The sequence below is a fragment of the Equus przewalskii genome, chromosome 6 (genome assembly GCF_037783145.1).
Source record: "Equus przewalskii isolate Varuska chromosome 6, EquPr2, whole genome shotgun sequence".
Lineage (NCBI taxonomy): Eukaryota > Metazoa > Chordata > Mammalia > Perissodactyla > Equidae > Equus > Equus przewalskii.
The window spans coordinates 42,726,005-42,742,733 of NC_091836.1; the positions used below are offsets into that span (position 1 = coordinate 42,726,005).

General features: G+C 52.0%; 1 protein-coding gene across 11 annotated transcripts in view; it reads right to left on the reverse strand.

Annotated features, from left to right (window-relative positions):
- IGSF9B (immunoglobulin superfamily member 9B) overlaps positions 1-7,439 on the reverse strand; it is a 60,513-nt gene extending 53,074 nt beyond the window's left edge. For 9 of the 11 annotated variants that reach the window (XR_011540988.1, XR_011540990.1, XR_011540989.1 and 6 more), the window contains exon 1: positions 6,360-7,439. Coding sequence is in view for 6 of the 11 variants with exons in the window: in XM_070623502.1 (XP_070479603.1) it covers positions 6,360-6,423 (64 nt within the window). In the remaining 5 variants the exon portion in view is untranslated. Of the gene's footprint in view, positions 1-1,018; positions 1,260-5,757; positions 6,292-6,359 lie in introns of those variants that run through there. The other 2 variants (XM_070623504.1, XM_070623505.1) reach the window with 2 other exon arrangements.
- Between the last annotated feature and the right edge of the window lie 9,290 nt (positions 7,440-16,729).

Here is a 16,729-nt window from a genome sequence, read left to right on the forward strand (position 1 = left end):
GTGCCCAAAATGCCCACCTGGCAGAGGTACACCCATCCCCATTTCACAAGAGAGCAAACTGGGAGGCTATCTGTCTCAGCCAAGTCACTCAGGGAGCAGATGGGGGAGTCAGGCTCCAGGTGCCCATAGTCATTCACACCACCCTGCTGGCCACAGGCCCAGGCACCAAGGCCTTTCCCCAACTGCTCCCAGAAACAGCCCCATTTTCTTCTGAGTCAGAGGTCAGCCCCTCCCACTGCATGCTCTGCACAGCTTCTGACAGCCAGACCCCTGCAGCCCAGGACTAGAGAAGGATGACCGGGCAGGCCTGTCTCAGAAGGCAGCTGGCCATCTCTGGCTGGCTCTGGGCTGAGCAGTGTCACTCTGCACGAGACTCAGGAGCTTCTGGCTGGGTCTGGCGGCGGCTGTGGTAAGGGGAAGACCACGGGGTGAGCACCAGCCTCCATAGCTCATAAATACAAGTCCTTACTGGAGCTTTCTCTTCCTCCTCCCCCCGCCCCCTCCTCCTCTGGGCACCAGACTCCCAAACCACAGGCCTGTTGTCTAATAATACCAGCGACAGCCACCGCCACCTCCATCTGCCAGCCTAAAAATAATCCCTGCTGAGTCCAAAAAAGGCACAGCCCCCAATAGTCCCCCAATCTCTCCTCCCTGACAAGCCAGGAGGCTCCAGGAGATTCCAGGAAGCCGGCAACTCAGGCTCCCCGGGAGCCTCCCACGGAGGTGCACACCCAGAAGGATGGCAGGAGGAAAGCAGAGGACAGACTCCCCATGGCCCAAAGCAATGCTAAAAGCACTCTAAACTGTGAGATGGAGAAGAGGCCTGAGTCCAAAACATCAGACTGTGTCCTTGTTCTCATCTCCAGAAGGCAGGTGGGCTGGAGGTCATCTGGACATCATTCTGCCTCCAGCAAGGACCCCCACATGCAGCCCAGGCAGGTCCTCAGAGAAGTCCCCAGCTTCTACAGTCTCCCCATCACTGTCCTCACAGAGCTCCAGCCCCCACTCTGCATCAAACCTCTCAGCGTCCGAAGTCAGAGGTCAGGCGAGCCCAGACTTGCCCTGGCCAGGAAGCTTCCCATCTTCTGCACAGCAAGGCTTTGGGGAGGAAGGGGCAGGAACAAAAGCCTCCTTCCTCCTGTGGGTACCTCTCCTCCCTCACCATCCCGGCTGGGCTCCCCTTAGCAGCCCATGAGGCAGCGATGCTATTAGCAACCTTAATTTGCTCTTGGCTGGATTGTATTTCCAAAAGCCCTTTCCCCAGGAGCCACTGACAGGAAGCAGTCAGTAATTCAACCTCCGCTCTGCTCCTTTAATGGCTCCTCAGCAGAAAGGCAAAGCCACACCCCATCCCACCTCCTCCCCACCACCTGGGCAGAGGCCTGCACCCTGCCCTCACGCTCATGGCCATGTGGCCAAGTACACACCAGCCGGCACCACCAGGCCACATTCCTCAGATAAGGGGCCAGGTCACTAGACAAGTAAGTGGGAAATTAAAGGCCCATGTTTACCCACAGCAAAGCGTCAGCATTCCCTACTCTGAAGCCAGAAAATGAGGACAGTGGCTCATCTCGTAGACTTTGTGTAGATGAGCTGCTGTGCAAGCTGTCTGCCACAGACCGTCTCAGTGGTGCCTGTCACCAGAAGGGAGGTAAGGGGGTGGGGGAGCAGGGGCTAGAAGCACAGGCTGCGGGCACTATCCCTACCCTTTCTTCTCAGAAGGACAGTTAGGCTGGCTGGGATCTCCTCAAAGCCTTGGCCCACATGGAACTGTCCTCCAAAACCCTTATGGAGGCCCCATCTCTGCTCACCAGTCTCCTGCTTATTCACGCGAGAGAGAACACAAAAGCCGGAAGATTCCTAAGAAAAATAGGTCAGCTGCCTCGGGCAGACGGGGCTTGTACCCGTGGGCAGTGCCCCTGAGGGGGCCAGGCTACAAGCTGCCTCTCTGCAACCCCAGCACCCTCTCCAATCTCCCCAGGGACTCAGCCCCTTCACTCCTGAGTGTGCTGGGCTAACGGGCTCCTGAAGCCAGAGCCCACCTTGGCAAGACTGATTCCTTTCTGTGTCCCTGGGAGCTCTGCCTGGATTTGTCCCCCCCAGTTAAGCTTTCTCTCAGGACCTCAGACATCCTTCAATCCAGCCCCTGGGCTGAGCCTCCAACTTTGGGACTTCTGGGTTGCCTAGGCTCAGGTGTAGAGTAGGGGGATGAGGAAAGCAAGGCGTCACCTCTGAGTCTGGTCTTCCTGCCACCCATGGCACTCAGACGGGAGGGACCCCTTTCTTGTGCCTGGACACTAACTGTGCCCTGTCATGCTGCATTCTACATGTGCACGCACAAACACATGTGCACACATACAGGCATGCACATAAGGGCGTGTGCACACACCTCCAGACAGCGTGTACCCACCACCTCTCTCTGCACAATTCAGATCCACTCTTTGCCAGCTGTTTAACCCATCCCAGGGAGGAGACCAAAGAACACTGCTCCCCTGAGCCCAGGCCCCAGCCGAGGAGGCCACATGTGTGTAGGAGAGGGAGGGGACTTTCATAGAGAAGAGAAGGGCACTGACTCTCAGGCCTTGCCCCCCTTGGGGCTTCTGTCCCTGTCCTTACTCCCTCAGCGCAGCACACAGGAAGGCCACGTGAGGCAGGCCTGAGAAAGAGAGGTCCAAGGGAGCAAAGAGAGCGGTAGCAGGGCGGCACGCTGGCTGGGGTGGGCAGAGGGGAGAGAGAAAAAGCAGGCACCAGCAGAGCCAGTGCCAGGGACGCGAAAGAGGTGGAGGCATAGATGCTGGGCTCCTGCATCTCCCCACGAGGCAGCCTCTGCTCCTTGCATAACCAGATTCCAGCTTTCTGTCTCAGAGCCACAGACATGAAACCACCAGCTCTGGGACTGACAACTCCAAGTCTAGCACGTGTGGGGCCTCAGGCAGCAGCTGAAAGCTGATTCTTCCCACTGTCCCTCTGCCATGCCCCTCTGACACATCCCCTCCCTCAGCTTCTCCCAGGGTACATGCTGCCAGACACACCCCTGCCTCCAGCGGTGTGTGCTGGGGACATGCATACACACATCACTTGGCCACTTCCTGAGCTAAGTCCTTTTCAGCTGATGGGCTGCCCACGAGGTCCTGCTGGCAGCTTCCAGGTCTAAACCTCCTCCCTCCAACCTCTAATGCCAAAAGGAAGAAGGGAGGGACAAGGCCAGGCAAAGGGTAGAGGGTACTGGTCCAGCTATCACCAGGATCTGAGTCAGAACCTCACTTTATTTGGGGACTCTGCAGTCAGGGATGATCCACGCAGAGAATCTGTAACAGACAGGAGGAGGCAGCCTTGGGAATGAAGGCCCAGACTTCCCTCCCCTGTCAGAGGCCCAGACTCAGCCGAGTATGGCCCAGGATCTTCCCCAAAGCTTGCTCAGGAAACGTCTGGGATGGCGACAGGCCACTCACCACCTTCCAGGCTCCAGATACCTCTCTTCTGCATACCCTCCCCAACCTCTCCACTGTCCTCACCCACCTCCCAGACACATAGGATTAAAGTCAAAAGGGGGAGTCTATGCCTACCTCTGTCCCAACCTGACACTGCCTGAGGGGGTCTGTCCCCTTTCAGCCCTCTGCCGGAGCAGCCCCTACATCAGCCAAACCCTAAGAGTGGCATCTCAAATTCTCTGCCCCTGAGGAATCTCCCAGGAAGTCGCCTCTGCCAGTCAGAGAAGAGCTGAGCTCTCACACAGAGCCAGCATTTGAACACTGGCTGCTGTTTCTCACGCAAGCAGGCGCCTGCCACACAGGCCCCCTCTCCCTCCCTCCAGATGCTGTAGATGCTGTGATGCTAGGAGCGCTGGGCTCCTGGGCTCCCTGCATTCTTCCCACAAGCCTCTGGCCACTGACACAACTCCAGTTTTGCAGATCTTCCAAAGGACTTCCAAGCAGCATTCATGCCTTCCTCACATCTCCCTGGGATGCAGAGAAACAAGAGGCTCTCCCCAGTCAAGGTCAGGCGTGAAATGTACTTGGTTCCTGACAGTCAGCCTTCTGAACTTCCCCCCAAGACACTCCCAGCTACCAATGCCTTGAAAGGCCCAAGGAAAAGAAATTGAGAAGGGGCTTGGAACCCCACAGATATTCAAATTACAGTAATAAAAATAATAATGTTAACATTTATTTAGCACTTACTATATAACAGGTGGTCATTCATTTCTTTATAGCAACAATGTTCACAAACAAAACCCTACAAGCTCCTACTGTTAACCCCAATTTCCATTGACACAACTGACATTCAGACAGGTTGAGCAATTTGCCCAAGGTCACAGAGCCCACAAGTGGTAGAGCCAGAATTTGAATCCAGGCCTTCTGACTCTAGTCCTGGGTCCTTAACCACCACACACAGATCCTCTTTAGGCTACAAAGATCCCAAGACCAACAAGCCGTGGCAGGCAGGGGTGCACATCAAGCCATCCCAGACAGAAGGACCTCTCCACACCCAGAAAGAGGCATAACCTTCATGTCCAACAACCTGCAGTGTTGGGAAGTCCTTCCTTCTGTCTGGTCATTCTGTGTGTTGCTGCAAGATAAATCCACTGTCCTTTATTCTGTGCTTAAACTTGCAAAAATTTTCCATTCCCCTCACCTTGACTTCTCAGGTTTGGAGGCTATTTCAGAGACTCCCTTCAGTGCTTTTTTTATTCAAAGATACCAGCACATCCCTTTGTGCTTTCGGCGACAGTCCCACAGCAGGAACATACCAAAAAGTGGAGGGGAGGAAGATGAGGGCATTGGAAGACTACAGGGAAATCGGGGGAACGGAGGAGGCTGAGGCTGGAGACAGATTCTCCACACGGCTCAGCCCACCTCACAGGCATCCCCACTCCATAAGCTCCTGCAGTCGCCCTGGCCTCAGCTTTCCCGCCTGACAAATGGAGAGCTTTAAAACCATCCAAGTCACCAACACACCATTTAACAAAATCACCCTTCCCTTCGCGCTCCTCTGGTTCTGTTTTCAGACCCCTCAAATAGCAGGGGAGACACAGACAATTCCAGAAACTTTCTAAAATCGCTTCCCCCTCCTCCTACACACCCCTAGACAAGGTGTAATGAGAGGACCCTGTAAAAGGCGTCTCCTGCCAACCCCTTCTGCCCTTGGACCGCTGGGAGTGGGTTCTCTCCCTGGTGGGTCCTCCTGGCTGACTCCCACCCACCGACCGGAGCCATCTCCCGCAGCCATCTCTCCCGGCTTTATGAACTTGCCCGCAGCTGGGTCGTGTCCGCGCGCTGAGAACCGTGAGCTCAGAGTCCTGGCACCCTCCAGACTCCGCTCCTACTTCCATACAAGGGCTGAGAGCTGGGGGTGCCACCCAGAGGCTTGTAGGTCTCTTTGCCGGTCACCAAAGCAAAAGCCCGCGCGCTCACGCACGCATCACTCAACTCGCTGGCTTCCCTCTTGCCTCTTCTCAGCTCAGACGGGTTAAAAAAGAAAGAGATAAACCTCCCTCCGCTCCAAGATGCAGCAGTGGGGACCCCCCTCCTCCGCCGCCCTCGCCCCTAGCCAGCTCTGCCACGCAGCCGGGGAGAGCGGCGTGGGGTCGGCCCAGCTGCGGCGCGCTCCCAGGGAACTTTTGCCTGGCCGGGGCCCAGGTGCGGCTAAGACAGGCGGAGACGCAGGCAGGGCTAGCCAAAGGCACACACTCCTCGGAGCCCGCCGAGGGACACCCCGCCCTTAACCAGCTCTTCTCCTCTCTTGGGGCTCCATGCGCACCCGCCCTGCGAAGAGGATCCGACCTCCAGGTGACAAGATGTGTGCTCAGAAGGGGTGCGAGCTGGTGCGGTGGGTGCCTGCAATGCCGAAACCCTGTCCCTTAGCCGTGGGTGCCGAGAGTCGCAAGGCTCTGGGTCGCGCCTCACTGCAAGGGCTCGCCCACGGAGCGGTGGCGTTGCGCGGAGCTCAAGCGTGCTGCAGCCTACCCGAAGGACCTGCAAACTCCCCGGTAGCCAGAGTTAGTAAAGCCACAGACTCCCCAGCGCTCAAGGAGGCGGCTGCTCCGTCAAAGGACACCGGGCTCCGCACGCGGGTGTGAAGCCCTAGGGCCGACGGCAGGCGAAGTCGACCCGGATCCCAAGGCATCCTTTCCTGAGTGCCCCGCAGCCTGAAGGCTCAGACCCCTTCCCGCCTAGCCCCTCTAGCCCGCGCGACCCCCGGCCCTCTCGGGCAGTGCCCCGGAGCGCGCCTGGCTCGAGCCCGAGCCCGAGCCTCGCCCGCGGAAAGGCGCGGCGCTTGGCGGGGCCGGGGAGCCCGAGGCGAGGAGGAAGGGCTGAGAGCGCCGGGGAGGGGCAGAGGAGGAACGCTGCACTTCAACTCACCTTGAGCCGCAAGACCTCGGGTGCTGATCACACTTGCTATCAAAGTGGCCACATACCAAATCATAGTACTACCGCGCGCCAGCCAAGAGCCTCATCCTATCGCAAAGTGCTCCTGCGCCCGCACACTTATCGCGCCCGAGCGCCTGCTCACGCCCGCGCGCGCCCGCCTACGCCCCGCGCCGGTGCTCCTGCAGCCCAGGCTGCCGGCTCTCCATCCCTCCGTGGCTCCGCTCGGCTCGGCGCGCAGCCTCCCCGGCCCCGGCGCAGCAGCACCTGCACTACTAGCCCGGGCGGAGCGCAGCCAGCTCCACGGTGAAACCTAGCCGGGCCGGGCCTCTGGGACCGCCCCCGCCGCCCGCCCATTGGGCACTGCCCACAAGCCTGGGGGCCGATTGGCTCTGATATCTGCCCGTCGTGGAGCGAAGGAGGCGAGCCCATTTCAAGGTGCGTTGAAGTGTGGCGAGCACAGAGCCGCAGAATCATGCGCATTGCCAGGGAGAAGGCGTTGTAGCGTCTCTCCTCTCTTCTGTTCTATGTTCACACTGCATGGCAAGTTTCTGGTGAAGGAAATGGTGGCTTCTTGGGCTTGCCAACGGGACCCTGGGAGTCTCATTTACCCCGCACAGGTCTGAGGGAACTCGCCCCCGCCCACGCAGGGAACCCAACATCCGGTTTCCATCCAGCAAAAAGCAGTTCCCGGGAGGACGATGCTAATTCAATGGTGGGGAAACCCAGGAACGGGCAGCCTGGGAAAGCTAGGGAACGTCCTTCGCTGGAGATCTTTTCAAAGAGGTCACGCGCTATCTCCCCCACCCCCACTCCTTTCTACTCACGGACACTCTTCCCTGGGCAACGCACCCCCTCCCACCCAAACGTGATATTAAGTTAAGCTCCATGCAGCCTGAAGGCAGGGGGATGACTAAAATGACCTCCACAAGTCACTAAGATTTAGAATGAGTCACTGGCACTCCTCAGCACTTTCAACTGCGGCAGTGTCACGACCCCCTCTGGGACACACGTACACACAGACTGCCACCCCCGGGGCAGGGCATCGTTGCTCATCATTACTAAATCTCAACTTTGACCAATAAAAGTTGGGGTTTGCTTTTTTTTTTTTCCTTCTCCTAAAAACGGCTTTCTCCTCATGCGCAAGATTCCTTCCCTCCCCACCTAACTGGGAACCTAGCCCCATCTCGGCAGCGGGAAGCCAAGATGGGTTTGCGGAGCAGTTTAGAGGTTTGGGATGGAGACACCCAGGGAAAGGGAAAGGTGGGTTTTTTATTCCTACAGAGGAAGATAGATGAGGCAACTAGAAGGTTGCGTATTTCCCAATCTCTCTGCTCTAACCTCTACTCGTCCCCTCCCCCAATACAGTTGCATTTGCAGAAGAAATAAATGAGCGTCATGGAAACATCTACTAGGAACAATCACCTCACACCAGCAAGCCTTCTGAGGCTGCAGTGAAGATACTTGTTCCTTCAAGGAGTGAAAGCAGTGGTGAGGGTGGCACAGCTCTCTAGGATGGGCTGTTGGCCAAGGAAGGGAGAAAGAGGGGAGAGAGGGACAGTCAGGAGTTTCACCCTCACAAAGCTCTCAATGGCCACAACGCAGTGGCTCTAGGACATGAAGCTCTTAAAAGAACAAGAAGGAGACTTGCTTGTGGGAAAATATACACACAACATGCATTAAAAGTGGCCTGGAGTTCTGGAGGAACAGCCTTCCCTGAAACCCCAGCCCACTTAACTCATTGCCAGCCAGGAGATGGGAACCTGGGACCCCCAGCAGAGTAGCAAATACATTGGTAAAGTTTTAGCATCTGGCTGTAATCTGAAGATTGAATAATCCCCTACCCTAACCACCTACTCCAGCTGTGCAAACATACTCAAGATGCATAATTCTGGGGATATAGCTCCCTAAGCCATTGCTTTAGGTTCTCCTTCTTTGCCAAGATGCCTTTCTTGGGGATATGAAGTGAGTTGGAAACTCTAGGCCCCCACTGATGTTCTAATTGCCAGCAATCATGCCCAAGAACAACTCCACCCTCAACATAAACCTGCTCACACGTACACGTAGTTTCCCATGGCCCTAGGGCCATAAAGCCTTACTGGGATCCATTTGCAGAACTGGTGATAACAGGATTCTTCTCCTTCCAAAACCCCTAAGGAGCTAACTGGACAAGAGAGAAATGCTGGATTCCCAAAGGCTAGCCCCAGTTCTATAAACAAGGCAGAGGAGTGGGAAGCATCTGTGCTCAGAGAAACATTCTTATAGTGGCCTTCAGGGTAAGGGAAAGGATGGAGCCACTGTCATCAACCATCCTGATTTTTTTTTTGGGTGGCCATCTTCTTTGTCCTCCTCAGTGTGGTGGTTTCTGCTAGGGAATTAAAACTGTCAGGTTGGAAGGAAAAAATATATATAAAGAGCTTTAGAGCATGAGTTGGGTTGAGAAGAGTTTCAAAGGAACCATCTAAAAAGATTAAACGTCTTTTGGATACGTCTATTGGAAATGGAGCGGAACAGTGAGTGAAGGCAGAGAGGAAAAGGAAGAAAGTTGAGACACAAAGGGAAAAGTTAGCATTATCATCTCAGACATCTCTCACTTTTATTTCATATCAGCTCTAAAGAGATATACTGTCAGGTCACAGTGAGAAATGAGACTAATTAAATCTTTCCCTCTTGACATATATCTAATCTCTGGACCCAGAAAGGATGGCAACCCCATTCCCTGGCATGGACACATCCAGTGGAGTATTCAGGGTGAGCATGGGGCCCAGCTGTCCAAGAGGGCCACGAGAGAAGAATGTGAGCCACTCCTATGAGCAGCTCCAAAGTGTCCGTGATTAGTGATCGATGTCACTAATAAATGCAGTGTATTTACATCGGGTATGGGAGTATATGTCATTCCTTCTTCTTTTTTGAAATGCGAAATTCTAGTCTTATCAGTTAGTCCCTGAAAAAACACATCTAGCCACCTACCTACACAACCCCAAAGGCCCTTGGTGGGAGAGTGAGAAAGGTAGCCAACAGAAGCTTTAAGTCTAGAAGAGGAGACTATCCTTGCTCCCTCCTCATCCACTGAGCAAGTAGGACTCAAAAACAATAGTTCACTTACCTGTCACCTCCTACCTTCTTCAGTGGCTCCAGACCTCTTTGTAGAATCTAGGTTAGGACAGTTTTTGGGAGAGCTACTTGTGAGGAAGAAAGACAGCTCTAAATCAAAGCAATTTATCCAAAATGAGCACCAAAGACATAAGTAGTGTTTATGCAGTTGGGGAACTATATCAGTTATCTTGCCATATAAAAACCATCCTCAAATATAGTGACTTAAAACAACGAGTCATTTGTTTGCTAACAAATCTATAATTTGGGCAGGGCTTGGTGAGGACAGCTCTTTTCTACCTCATATGGTATCTGACCAACTTGGGGATGGAAGCTGTACTTTCAAGATGGCTCCCTCACAGGGCGAGCACGTTGATGCTGGCTCTTAGCCAGGACCAGAGGCAAAGCTGTAGTTTCTCCATGTGGGCTTCTCCACAGGCTGCTTGGGCTTCCTCACAGCATGGGGTCTGGGTTCCAAGAGCTGGCAATCCCAGTAGATCCAGGTGGAAGATGTATTACCCTTTATGTTCTAGCCTTGGAAGATGTATAGCATCACTTACACAAGACTCAAAACCCTGCCCCAATTCCAAGGCAGAGAATGTAGATCCCTACATCCCAATAGGAGCAGTGTCCACCTCCAATTTTAAAAGGTCATGGGATAGGAGGTAATGTTGCAGCCATTTGGGGGTGACACAATCTTCCATGAAAACAGCCTCCAAAATTAAGACAAAAATGAACTTTAGAGGAAATCTAGAAAGGAAGGGTTTGCAAGCAGTATCTAGATCTTAGTATTTTCTCACTTCAATTCATGCTGCTGCTGCCAGCCCCAGGCACACAGGGATGTGAGCCTGACCCTTATAAAAGTCCAGCCCATTTGTGAAGCAAATCCTTTCACCTTGTTTTCTCTTAGTACACGAGAGACCAGTCAGTGTGTTTTAAAAGAACTTGGAAGGAGAGAAGAAAATAAACAAAGGAAATTGGATTTCCGAAATAGAAGTATCTAATCTTAAGATCTGATAAAGAAGTAAAGAAAAGCTTTATAGGATCCGCAAACCTTCTTATCATAAGCATTTTCCAGCTAGGCTCAGAATGCTCACAGACCTTTGCAGGCACCTTGCTTGGCTTCCTTCTCTCCCACATCCCTGCTTGTCCCTTGGGCAGGTGGCCTTTGGACATAAATTGTTTTTATGGACTCAAGTAGCTATTCTAACAATCCACTTTGCCCTCTCCAAAAATAAATTCCTGAAGACTTTTTCTTATTAAAACTCTAAATTCATTATGATTCAAATTTCCCAGAATATCCAGTGTTCCCCTACCTGGTTGCAATTTCCCAGAAGGCTACATATTGGTTAGGTGGTAGTGAGTGGCCCAGAGACAGATCCAGTTCTTCCTGGCTTAAGACACCTGTTCCAATCATGATAGGATCATTTTAAGGTATCTCATCCAGATGAGTCCCCAAGCATGGGAAGTGGGTCTACCAGAACCCCACCTGTTCCAGAGGGACAGTAGGACATTCCTTAACTGTACACTAACCATCATTGCATATGGTAGATACAGCACACCTGTGAGCAGGTGCAAGCTTATGCTCCCACAACCTGCCCATACATCTACAGAGCAGAATTCCCTCAACTGAGCCTTAAGTCAGAGTTCTTAAAGACAGGGTTGTGGCATCTTACTTAGAAATTAATTGATACAGAAACCAGTTCCTGGAATTTTAGCCAGACTATATTCATTTCTTATCTGGCTGAAAAGGGAACAAATTCTTGCCCAGGGAAGAAACCTATCCATGATTGAGGATAAGTTTATCTGAAAACCAGATAGATAGCCCTTTCAGCCATAACAACCCCTCTTTCTTCTTGGCTTTCCAGACCAGCTCTAAACAATCTCAGAAAAGACATATTTCATGTTTTTGTGGCTTAATCTGAGAATGCAGAAGGGAGGTTCTCTGCTTCTCATCAAGTTTTTCCCACAGGACTCGATGCCCTAATGGCAGTCCTCCTCGTGAGGAGAAATATGCTGTTCAGTCTCCAGCAACCCCTCACCTTTCCAAGGGCTGTGTCATGGAAAATGATTCACAGGACTCCTGGGCAGCTCTGCCCTACCTGAGTATGCCCTTGCCTGCCCAGGGCTGAAGGCCTCAGCAGCGAGGTGCTGGAACAGCTGGGCATCAGTGGCCCCCACTTACTCACTCTGGCATTCAGAAGCCTGAAAGACAGCTAGGAGTCAGGGCTCTGCCGAACCATCCCAGCCCTGACCCTAGCAAGTTGGGGATCTGGGTCATTCTTTTTTCTGAATTATACTTTCTCTATCTGTAGAAGGTAGTAGGAATGAACGTCTGCAGGAGAAAGGAATCTGAAGGTTCTTATGTGCTGTTTCTGTCACAGACTCTCGAACAGTCTCAACTATTAGTCCAATGCTGTGCCCCTGTTACATTACTTTGGAGGAAGATCAGACCTGGCCTTATCCCAAAGACTCTTGATTGACCAGAGATTCTAGTATGGTATGGAAGCTTCCATAGAGGCACATGGAGTTGTGGCTTGGAGCAGATGGCATCGTTGAAATTGGAAAAAAGTTGATGTGAGCAAAGGATCAGGAAGATGTGGGGAATCAGCCAAGGATTAGGTCATGCTAGAATGCAAGAAATGGAGAGATCAAGGACGTAGGCTCAAGAAGCATCAGGAGAAGGAATTCTCCAATTAACAAGCAGCCACTGAACACCAATTTGCAGTCAGCACTGTGCTAGGCATTGAGGAGGACACAAAAGTGACAAGTCACAATCCCTATTACTCAGGAGCTCAGCATCTGGTTGGAAGGAAACACTTGTAACATGTAATAAACTTGTCAACATGGAACCTGGAGACAGATGGTGACCCAGTCTTGAACTTCCATAGAGCCTCAAGAAGGTGGAGATGGTGGGGATGGGCAAGAGCTGAGTGACGGAAATGAAAGAGGAGCTAAATCTTAAAGAAACGAGAAGGAGAGACAGGGTAAAACAAGGCATTACAGTCAAGGAAAACTGCTGGTCTATAACCCCGTGAGGGCAAAGAGCTGCTCTGTCTAGGTTTCTGCTCTCTAGTACCCCGAGGGCCTACTGCGTAGTGCACGTTCAATGGAGCTTCATGAGGAATGAACGCACAGAAGTGGTAACAAGGGGGAATGGCACAAGGAAGAAGCCTTCATGTTTGGAGCAGAGACTGTGTTAGGGGAAATGAGGAAATAGGTCAGCTAGGAAAGGTGAGAAGGAGGAGTAGGCAGATAGGAGTAACACGAGTGAGTGTAGGGTTAGTTAGAGAGGGAAGGAGGGAGGTGAAGAAAAGGCTGAAGAGAAAGCATCTCTCTTGGCTCAAATAAAACCAAGGGGCAAAGCCAGCCCAGATGGCCTAGTGGTTAAAGTTCAGCATGCTCAACTTCAGCAGCCCAGGTTCCATTCCCAGGTGGGGACCACACCACCCATCTGCCAGTAGTCATGCTGTGGTGGCAGCTCACATAGAAGAACTAGAAGGACTTAGAACTTACGCAACTATGTACCAGGGCTTTGGCGAGGAAAAAAAAGAGAGAAAGGAAGATTGGCAACGATGTTAGCTTAGGGAGAATCTTTCCCAGCTTGAAAAAAAAGTAAACTTCATGTTTGACTTTCTGTAGCACTCTCTTTACATATCTCACTTTAAAAACAAAATAAACAAAAAACACCCCAAAGGGCAAAGCGGCGGGGGATGGGGAGGGACAAGAGGCCCAGGCAATGGTGTAGGAAGGGGCTGTGCCTCTGCTTTGGACCCACAGATGGATAGGCTGGGATGAGAGAAGAGAATAGACTCTGGAGCTGCAGCTGGAGGGCTGGGGGGAGTCTATTTCTGGCACACATTTGACCCCCGGACCTCTCATTCTTGGGCCCCTCCACACTTAGTCCTCAACCCTCACACAAAAGGGCCTTGTGCAAGAGTGCTAGGAGACACTAATGCATCTTTATTCCATTGCTTCCCCCTCCACCCCTTCCCCAGAACCTTGGCATGAGCATCGCTCTAGCAGGTGCAGGAAACAGGAAGAGAGGGGCTGGGAAGCAGACACGAGCCAGAGGTCTCCAGTCGCCATTACTCCCTGCTGCCTCCTCTCTGACTCTCCTCCTCAGCTGCTCCCCTTTCCTCACCCCCTGCCCCTTTGTGCCTGTCCTCATCCTTCTTTCACTGCCTCCTCTATCTTCTCAATTTTCTCTCTCTCTCTTCCTCTCTGTTCTTCCCCTTGTTGGGTTTCAGAGTGGCACGGAATGCCTAGAGACAGAACTGGATTTATTCTTGGAAAAAACATCCATGACAGAGGGTGGCACAGCAACAAGTTTCCATGGTTCCTGGACACAAGGTAAATATGGTATAAAGGAGAGATTACTGGACTCAGAATCAGAAAAGCTGTGTCCCATCCTTGCCTTTCCTCACCAACAGTATAACTTTAAGCAAGTTGTGTAACTTCCCTAAGCCTCACTGGGAATTCTGTGAATGTCCAGCCACTTAATGAGCAGCTGGTATTCACAAATATGGATTGAGTACCTATTGTGAGTCAAGCACTCTACTAGGTGCAAGCTGAGCAATGCAGACACTGCTTGCCATCATAAAACTTACAGGTAATAGCCAATGGGGTTGCTCAGAAGAACAGTGTGCTAAAGGTTAGCATGGTGGCTGGTCCACAGCAGGTGTTCAGGAGGCCCTGTACACAGGAGGTACACTAGAAGCCCAGAGAGGAGAGCAGTCTGGCCTCTATATGCCCCAAAGGATGTAGCTGCCACGGCACCGGCACCGGCTAAGACAGTGCTGAACCTCTCACCTTGCTTGCCGTCTAGTATCTGTTTCTAGGTTGTTAGAAACTAGAGAGCAACAGGAGATAGTGAAGATTCATCCATGCAGGAGATAGGGTAGCCCAACCTTGGAAGGCCCAGCTGTACAGCAGATTCTGGTGTGTATGCTTGAGAAGTGTATGTTCCTGGAGGTAGGATGGGAGAAATATATAAACAGTGATGGGAACTATTTGGGAAAGGAAAAGAATTCATCCAGAGCCCTTACTTCTGAGGGCTTAGAAGCTAAGCTCCCTCCCTACTCCCTTTCTAGGAAACCAACTTGGAAAAGCCTGTGGGCTTGGGGGTGGTCACAGCTGCCCAGGAAGCCCAGGGCACGAGGGTTTTGTGGGAGGAGGCCAGTCGAGGCTCTGAAAAGAGAGTCTCATAGGGAATTCAGGACAATGAGCTGATAGAAGGAGGAATGTGGAGAGAAGGGGGACAAAGGGGCAGGCTGCCGTGACGGCTGCTTTCCTGGCAACTTCCCAAGGTTAATGGAAGGGCACCAAGAAGCCCCTGCAACATCCCAACAAGAGGGAGGCTGGTGTGAAAAGAGCATTTGCTGTGAGGAGAAGGGGCCTTTCTCTGCCCTAGACTGCTGTTCCTTTGTGGAGGTTCTTTGAGGCATGAGCCTTGCAAAAAACCGTGGGGTAGGATGGGGGAAGAGTGGATGGTCTGCCATTCATCATCCAGGCAAATGGTTTACCCCTGGCAGACAAGAATGAGGTCAGTGGATGGTTTAGCTGCCTTTAGACCCCAAGATGACAGTAGCTTGGAAATGTCTATATGTGGAATTCCAGAATCCGACCGTACCCCATGAATTATGGATATTTAGAGAAAGGCACAAAGGGAGAGAAGGGGAGAAGGGTGAGTATTAACTGAAAATTAGGCAGTACTTTTAGGAGACAATCAGGAATTCACAGTGTAGAGGAAAGTGTTAGCACTTCCCAAGCTTCGGGCCCTGCCTCTCAGTTGGAGGGTTTGCTATAATAAGAATGGCAAGGCTTTTATCATATGGTATGTTAGTACATCTAAACCCACGTCTCTCCACAAACACACACACAAGCAATGCATTGCACACACACCCATTGTAGGGACTCAGACACATATGCAAAATCACACACATAAATGCAGGGCACTCTTGCGCATGCATTGACAGGTAGAATCTCTTCAGATAACCACACATAGGTCGCATGTACATCTGTACTTATCTACAGAGTCCATATCCTCTTAAACTGCTCATATGGGCAAGTGTATGCCAGATCCTCGTGCATCACAAGGCTAACACACACCAACTCATAGTTCATATTTACCTGGGTCCTCCTGCTTTCTCACACCAGAATTCTCAGCATGGATGTCCCTAGAACATTCTTCTCTTCTTACCTAAGTCACTTCCCAAGGAGACTTGTCCACATGAAATCCACCTTCCTCAGACTCACCCAGAGCTCTGTGTCCACGTTTCCCTAGGCTTCCCCCTAATTCTTGTCTCCCAGGTACCCAGCTCCCCAGTCCCCCACTTGTTACAGACACTAGGTAACAGCCACCAGCAGGTGGCACCAGCAGGAGCCTCATGTAACCAGGATTGGTATTAATGAGAACAAATCCACATTTCTGGGAGGAGAAGCAGTCATGCCGGGGTATAACCCTCCTTCCTGTGTCCGGGGCCAAGCCCAGTAAATGGATCTACCAAGAGCACCAGGTCAAGGAAAACCACTCCCAAGGGAGAGGAGAGAGGGGACAAAAGATTGGGATTCTCAGAGAAGATGAGAAGCTGAAGATTAGAGATAGCAAAGAGGAAGGAGGAGCAGAGAGCCAGCTTCTGTGTGATCTGTCACAGCTTTGGACATACATGTGCTCATGTTTTGTGTGCACATGTGTTACTGTTTGCATGCACATTTGAGTGCTTTACCCTAATGCTGGTGAGTTACTTACATGTCAGTGGATACGGAAGAAGTAGGTGTGAATAGGCTTGAGACTGCAGGTGTGTGTGTGTGTGGTATGTGTGTGTGCACCTGTGTGTGCTGCTGCATGTGGTGCAGCTCAGGGAGGAGTAAAGATGAAGCCAAGCAAAGTAGACTGACTCCTCACAACTACGGGACCACCAGCACCACACACACCACAGTTGTTAGCCCTCTCCTACACACTCTCCACACCACACACACTCCCGGGACACACACACTCTCACACCACCTACGCAGACAGGTGCTGTGCCGCCACATACAGACCTGCCCGCCCACACACTTTCGCACATATACACGGGCCCTGTACAGAACCACAGGGATACATATAGATGAAGCCAAGATGCACACCAACGCCCAGGCACACAGCAGCTCCACATGCCCATGCACGTATGTGCACTCTTGCGCACTCTGCTATATCTGTAAATTCTCAGTGCCCCCCAATCCCCGGAAAGTGGGAGAGACGCATTAATAGAGAGGAGATGACTCCTATC